General features: G+C 35.8%; 1 protein-coding gene across 1 annotated transcript; it reads right to left on the bottom strand.

Moving 5' to 3' along the window:
• On the bottom strand, window positions 1-1,342 carry LOC132176677 (gibberellin 2-beta-dioxygenase 2-like). The gene is made up of 3 exons (XM_059588983.1): window positions 996-1,342; window positions 356-683; window positions 1-261 (listed from the first exon to the last, which is right to left on the bottom strand). Exons 1-3 carry the CDS (start codon window positions 1,340-1,342, stop codon window positions 1-3), a joined length of 936 nt encoding a protein of 311 aa, XP_059444966.1.
• Window positions 1,343-7,538: the final 6,196 nt, after the last annotated feature.

Genomic DNA, 7,538 nt, shown 5'->3' on the forward strand with positions numbered 1-7,538 from the left:
TCAAGTACTACTGCTTCCTACGCGGAAGATGCCAAAACGGTCATCCGCTAGGCGGAGAGTTCCAGAGTATAAGTTTGCCTTGTATTGCCCCCAAGTGAAGGGGTTGTAGAGAAGGGGCCTGTTGGGGGTGACCATTCCAGGAAGTGCATATATCCATTCTTCAAGGGATGGTGCCCCAAAGAAGGCAATTGACATTCTAGGCTCCGATGAATTTGTTATTGCCCTGTGTCGGACGCTCACAAATCTCCCATTTGTCATGGCCTTCAAAAACCACACAACGTTACATACGTACAAATTAATTAAGATATCGAAACTGTGTGTGTGTGAGAGAGAGAGAGTGAGAGTGAGTAATTACATGTAAAGTGTCACCCACAAAAACACAAAAGGCAGAAGGGTTAGGAGGGACCGAGATCCACTCATCATTCCCTACATAAATCTGTAGGCCAGGCACGTCGTTTGATCTGAGGAGGGTAAAGATCTGAGGGTCACTATGCTCCCCAAATCCAATACCGTTATCAATGGATGGTGGATAGTGATTGAGCCTCAGGATCGAGTCACTATTATCGTTCCTGATCAGGTCAGTCAAGATTGATGCCTTATCGAACCCCAGGCCCCTTGCCGTCAGACTTAGTAGCATACATGTCAGCTTCCTAACTCCATCAACATATTCACACGCAGCATTGCTGTCATACGCACGCAAACAAAAATCAGTCAAATCCTCGGACCAAGTTTAAGTTAAACTCGCACATGCGTGGATCTCTTATTTTTCTTCCTATTTTCTGGGTTTTTTTTTTTTTTTTTTCTTTTCAATTTTACAATGAATAGATCTACAGGAGGCATTGCAAAACAAACCATGCATGCATGCGAAAATCGTAGAAGGCTAGGATGAAAAAATAATGAGAAATGAGTGGACCCAATGGTAAAAATATGGACAAAATATATATTAACACTAATGATTTTTCAAAATAAATAGAGGAAAGATAAATGTTGAATACCAAAATTCAAGACGGCGCTTAGGGATTAATTGGGACATCGGAATGATGGATTGTGGACTACTAGGATTGGTACTAAGTGTAAGATATTCCAACCGTCCCACATCTCCATTGGGGCCTATGGTGTTGCATCCATACCCGTAAGGCTTAACGTGGTCCGGCCCGGCAGCCATTTTTTCAGACATTGGTCGGCTAAAAAAGTGGAAGCTTTCATATTCTAGTGTTTGTATGACGTCATCAGGGACACCATGGTTGACCACCGTAAAAAAACCATATTGTTCACACGCCCTAACAATCTGCATTGCCACCTTTCCTTTGTTCTCCGAAAGGTCTATTTCAGTAATCGTCATGGCTCCAAGTTTTTTGATTGCTAGCTATATTATTAGCGGGGTTGGTGAGGGTACGACCATTGTAACAAAGAGACCAACTATATATAACGATAACAAAACACACAAGTTGTTGCACATGATGAGTTGGTAATAATTAAATGGGGGCATGAGAGAGAGAATGTAAGAATTAATTGGAATTTTAAAATAGTGATTATTGGTAATTAATTACCACGCTCATACGTACTTATATCTATGGCGTTCAAAAAAATAAAAAATAAATAAATAATTATTGGAGATATTTTAATTTGTTCAAAAATTAACTGTTGATTTCGCAATCTTAGAGAATTTTCACCATTATTAATTGTTTTAGTAATTGCTAGTTTTCACGCCACAATCACCATGCAATCATATCATATTAGATTGACGTGATATGGGTTTATGGTCCTTAATCCTTATATATATATATATATATATATATCAGTGTTTATTTAAAAAAAAATTTAAAAAAATTAAGGACTATTAACTCATGCCACGTCATTATAATTTATACCCACAATCAATGGTGTGTGAGGATTGATTTTTGGACAAAGTTTTTCTCTAAACTAGGTTGGAGGAATTTTCTTCAACCTAGTCTATAAAAGTAATATGTGCTCTTTTTTTTAATAACATGTAAAATGCACATGAGTTTTTAATAAAATTTATTCTAACTTTGTCCTTACTATTAAAAAAATATGTACATCTCACATGTATATCACTTTGTCAAGCTATCATTGGTACTCTTAACCAGTGGCGGATCCAGGAGTTCATTCTACCGGGGGCGTCAATAAAATAATAAAATATAATGATAAATAATTTTTTTTCTCTTTATATATTATATTTTTATTATAATATGGTAAATACAATAATAAAAAAAAATTATACCACAATATATGTATTACAAAAAACATATTTATATGCTAAATTGATATATTAGTTACCATGTAGGCACTAGTACAAAAGTAAAGGAAAATACAAAATACAAAGTGCCTAAAATTGCATTCTATGTGGTCTTAGAGAAACAAAATCATTAAGTATTAAATCTGAATTGAAGCTTTCAGCAATTTCCCTTTCAATGTAGACAAGTAAATTATCTTTAAGAAATTTATCTTTCATTTTGCTACGAAGTATTGTTTTAACAATTGTTTACTTCTCATACTCTAATGATATTATAATAAAATTACTAGCATATTCCGATAGCTATTAGCCTAAAATGAATTAATAAAAAGAACAAATCTAAGATTGGTAATAATCTTCTAAAACTTGTTGATGCTTGAAAAAAATCCCAAAGTACTATATAAACACACCAAAAAAAAAAAGAAACAATATTGTTTTAGAATAAGATAAACAAAATGCTAAATATTGATAAATTGACTTTTTTTTTTTTTTTTTTTTAATGAAATCAAACACTGGAGTTTTTTACTTTTTTAAAAAAAAAAAAAAAAAAAATTGTTACGCAGTAAACAATTCAGCCAAAAAAAAAATTAAAAAAAAATAATTTTTTTTTTTTTTTTTACCAGGGGCGACCGCCCCCAGGTCGCCCTTGCTTCTCTCCGCCACTGCTCTTAACTCTGGTAGTATGCCTTCATTTTTAAATTTGACAAATATTGCTCTTATCCCGAAAGTGAAGAATCCTACTTGTGTCACTGATTTTAGGCCAATAAGTCTCTGCAATGTTATGTATAAGTTGATTTCCAAGGTTCTTGCGAATAGATTGAAAAAAATTCTGCCCAACATTATTTTGCCTGTCCAAAGTGCTTTTCTTCCAGGGAGACTAATCACTGATAATGTGTTAGCTGCGTATGAGACTCTTCATACAATGCATACACGGATGACGGGGAAGAAGGGTTTCATGGCGGTCAAATTGGACATGAGCAAAGCTTATGATCGGGTGGAATGGAAGTTTTTGGAGGCTGTAATGTGTCGGATGGGTTTTGCTTCCTGATGGATACAACTCATGATGATGTGTGTCACCTCGGTTCAATTTGCAGTTTTGGTGAATGGAAAACCATGTGGGCAGATTAAGCCGGAACGAGGATTGAGGCAAGGTGATCTGTTATCACCTTATTTGTTTATTATATGTGCAGAGGCTTTGAGTGCTATGGTGACGAAGGCTACTGGTGATGGAATTTTGACGGGAGTTCCAACCTCTAGAGGGGGCCCTCGGATAAGTCACTTATTTTTTGCCGATGATAGCCTGTTGTTTTGCAGGTCCAGTCTATCTCAGTGGGATGGTCTTACTAATATATTGAGGCTCTATGAAGCAGCTTCTGGTCAACGCCATAACAATAACAAGACTTCCATATTTTTTAGTACCAATACGCCATTGGAGGTGAGGGAAGCGATTGTGGAGATAGCTGGGATACCTTCATCTCAACGATATGATACGTATTTGGGGCTTCCCGCTATGGTGGGCAAATCCCGAATGGCAGCTTTCAAGACTATTACTGATAGGGTGTGGAAAAAATTACAAGACTAGAAAATTAAATTTTTATCCCAGGCTGGTAAGGAGGTCCTCCTAAAAGAAGTGGTACAGGCTATACCCACCTATTGTATGAGTGTTTTTCGTCTCCCGCATGCTCTATGTTTGGAGATAAATTCACAAATGCAAAAATTCTGGTGGGGTCATCAGGAGAATAAATCCCGAGTGCATTGGATGAGTTGGGGAGTTTGGGTCTACCAAACGAGTCCGGTGGTATGGGATTTCGTGACTTTACCAGTTTTAATAAGGCGTTGTTGGCAAAGCAAGCTTGGCGATTGTGGTCTCAACCGGATAGTTTGGTGGCACAAATCATGAGGGCGAAGTATTATCCAAGGAGCTCAGTTGTGGAGGCAAAAATTGGTCGAAGACCATCGTTTGCTTGGAGGAGTATTTTGAGCTCTTGTGATTTGCTTCAGGAAGGGTTGGTATGGCGAGTGGGAAATGGTGGAAAAATTCGAATTTGGAAGGACAGGTGGCTTCCAAATCCATCTACTTTTCGAGTCCTATCATCTCCCAAATTACTGGACCCGGATGCAAAAGTTAACAAGCTTATAGATGAAGATTCAAAGTGGTGGAATGTGCCTCTTTTGGAGAGCCTTTTTTCTCAAGAGGAGGTAAGGCTGATCCAAGAAATCCCTATTAGTAGTACCAATCAAGAGGATACTCTTATCTGGAAGGGCACCAAAAATGGGGTTTTCTCAGTTAAGAGTGCATATTATTTACAAAAGGAGATACTATCAAGGTCCCTGGCTGAATGCTCCTCTAAAGAGATTCTCCCAACCCGTGAGAATTTATGTCGAAGGAAAATTATCACGGATCCTCTCTGTCCAGTGTGCGGTTTAACAGTGGAGTCTGGGTTTCATATTTTACGGCAGTGCCCTTCTGCTATGGACGCGTGGAGTATGGGTAGTAAAAAATTTCAAAAGAGTTTTTTTACTGGCCCGGATTTCAGGCAAGTGGCCGAAGCTATGTTTAACAAATGTGATCAGGAGGAGTTGGCACAATTTGCAGGCTTGGCTAGGAGGATTTGGCTGAGGCGTAATGAGGTTGTCCATGGTGGCTCTTTCTCTCATCCGAGTATCATCTTACAGCGTACAAACACTGCCATCCAAGAGTTCACGACGGCCCAACAGCGGAGGGAGTTGCTCGATTATCCCGGTGGAAATCAAACAGTGGAGGGCTGGAAAGCTCCGGCACAGGACTGGTGCAAAGGGAACTGGGATGCAGCAATAGAGAGGACCACTAGCCGGCTAGGGTTGGGCGTGGTGCTTCGAAACTCGAATGGAAGGCTCCTAGCGGCAAGATGCGAGATGAGACTGGGTTGCTTAGCACCGGCAACAGCTGAAGCGAAAGCAGCTCTCCTTGCTATCCAGCTCTGCCGAGAGTTGGGTTTTATAAAAGTACATCTAGAAGGTGATGCCAAGGGAGTGGTTGATGCTGTCAATTCTGGGAACATGAAAACGAGCTGGCTGGGACACGTAATTGAGGACATTAAGTTGGAGTTGAATTCTTTGGCACACTGGAAGTTTACTTTTGTTAGGAGAAAAGGGAACCAAGTGGCCCATTGCCTTGCTAAATTTGCTGTGCTGAACTGTATTACGGATAGTTGGGGTGCTACACCTCCTACATGTATTAGTGATTTCTTGGTGCTAGAGCAAACAACTCTAGTTGCTTGAAGTTTCTAATGAAAAGTCGCTTATTTCTTCAAAAAAAAAAGGGACATAAATCACTTTTATAGATTAGGTTGAAGGAAATTCCTCCAACTTAGTTTGAAGGAAAACTTTGTTATAAGGGGATGGGGTGACAAAAAAAAAAAAAATTACTTCAAATCCCCCTCCCCATATTAATAACGTCTGGATTCTGCTTTAATTGGACCATAAATAATTTTTTTTTTTTTTCTTTTACCTTTTTTCACTCCTCTCTCTTTGTATTCTAGGCAAGTAAGCTTATTCTAGATCCACCTACTAGGATTGTAAATGAGCCGATCTGAGTATTGAATGTTTAAGTTCGGTTCATTTTATTTTTTTCAAACACAAGTTGAGCTAGAGCTTATTACTGAGCTAGATAATATGTATGTTCAAGCTATGTTCATTTATTTTTCGAAAGAACACAAACTTGTTGACGGCAAGACAAATTAATTATGGTTAAGATTTATTATTTTAGCAAGTTGATAAATTAATTCAAATCTTAAACAATCTAACACTATAAAAATCGAGTTTTTTTTTTTTGGACCAACAATTTCTAATATTGACACGTCAGAAAACCTTTCTGACGTGTCTCAACAGTTAAAATGATGGATGTCAAAAAATCCAAGTTTTTGACGTGGCATTTTCACCACATCAAAATTTTTTGACATGTTAGAAACTGGAACGTAAAAAAAAAAAAAATTTGACGTTCTAATTTTTGACGTGGTGAAAATGCCACGTCAAATTTTTTTTTTTTTTTGACGTGATGAAATTCACCACATCAAAAATCTTTTTTTTTTTTTTTTTCATTTATATATTTTCTAAATTATTTGAGTTTATACCCAGATTTACGTATTAACCTGATATCCAATACATATAATATATATCCAATATTCATTCAATTTAATACATTCAATCCAATATCCAATACATCCAATACAATCAATATATATCCAATATATCCAATATATATCCAATATACATTCAATTTAATATATCCAATATACATTCAATTTAATACATCCAATCCAATACATTCAATTCAATCCAATGCATCGAATAAATCCAATACATCAAACATATTCAATACATCCAATTAATCAAATACATCCAATTAATCCAATACATTCAATTAATTAAATACATCAAACATATCCAACCCCATTTCAAACATATCCAATACATCCAATTAATCCAATACTTCAAACATATCCAACCCCATTTCAAACATATCCAATACATCCAACCCAATACACATATAAAATTTCAATTCAATTTGCATATACATGCAATACATATGAAATTCCAACACAAATTAATTAAACAAAAGTTCAACACTTATACTACGTTCCAACATAACATAAAACAAAACAAATATATACATCGAAAATACGTTCCAACACAACACAAAACAAATATACAATCAAATTATCTCTGTTCTATCTGATACAAATAAATTCCAACTAGTCTCTAACTATATACATCAACAAATAGTAATCAAATATATATAAAACTTAACAAACAACGATGAGAAACCGCGTGCTCAGTCCAAGTCAACATAGTCATCCCCTAACGCTTAATATGATGAGTTGTGAACCCATGATAATCAATAAAAAAATCCAATTTTGCAAAACCTAAACAAAATTAAGGATATTTAAATGCATTTGTTATACATGGGGACCCTAGATAAAATAGATCTAGCTAGCTAGCTAGGTTATTGGTTGTTATTTTTTTATTTTATTTTCGTTTTTTTATGACATTTACATAATCTAAATTTATAAGACCTAAATAAATTTTGTATATATGTGGACCCTAGATAAAATAGATCTAGCTAGCTAGGTTATTTGTTTGTTTGTTTGTTTTGTTTGTTTGTTTGTTTGTTTGTTTGTTTTTTTTTTTTTTTTCGTTTATTATAACATTTATGCATTTGTTATATATGGGGACTGTAGATAAAATGAATCCAGCTAGTTATATTATTTGTTTTCTTTTGTTTTTTTCCTTTGTTTGTTTGTTT

Source organism: Corylus avellana, chromosome ca1, assembly GCF_901000735.1.
Source record: "Corylus avellana chromosome ca1, CavTom2PMs-1.0".
NCBI classification, from domain to species: Eukaryota; Viridiplantae; Streptophyta; class Magnoliopsida; order Fagales; family Betulaceae; genus Corylus; species Corylus avellana.

Bases quoted from the DNA above. Each gene is read 5' to 3' on its own strand.
- LOC132176677 (XM_059588983.1), bottom strand. From the start codon at position 1,342: ATGACGATTACTGAAATAGACCTTTCGGAGAACAAAGGAAAGGTGGCA. The intron at 684-995 runs GTATTCAACATT...TGCGTATGACAG, and splicing joins AAGCGCCGTCTTGAATTTTG to CAATGCTGCGTGTGAATATG. The intron at 262-355 runs GTAATTACTCAC...TGGTTTTTGAAG, and splicing joins TTGTGGGTGACACTTTACAT to GCCATGACAAATGGGAGATT.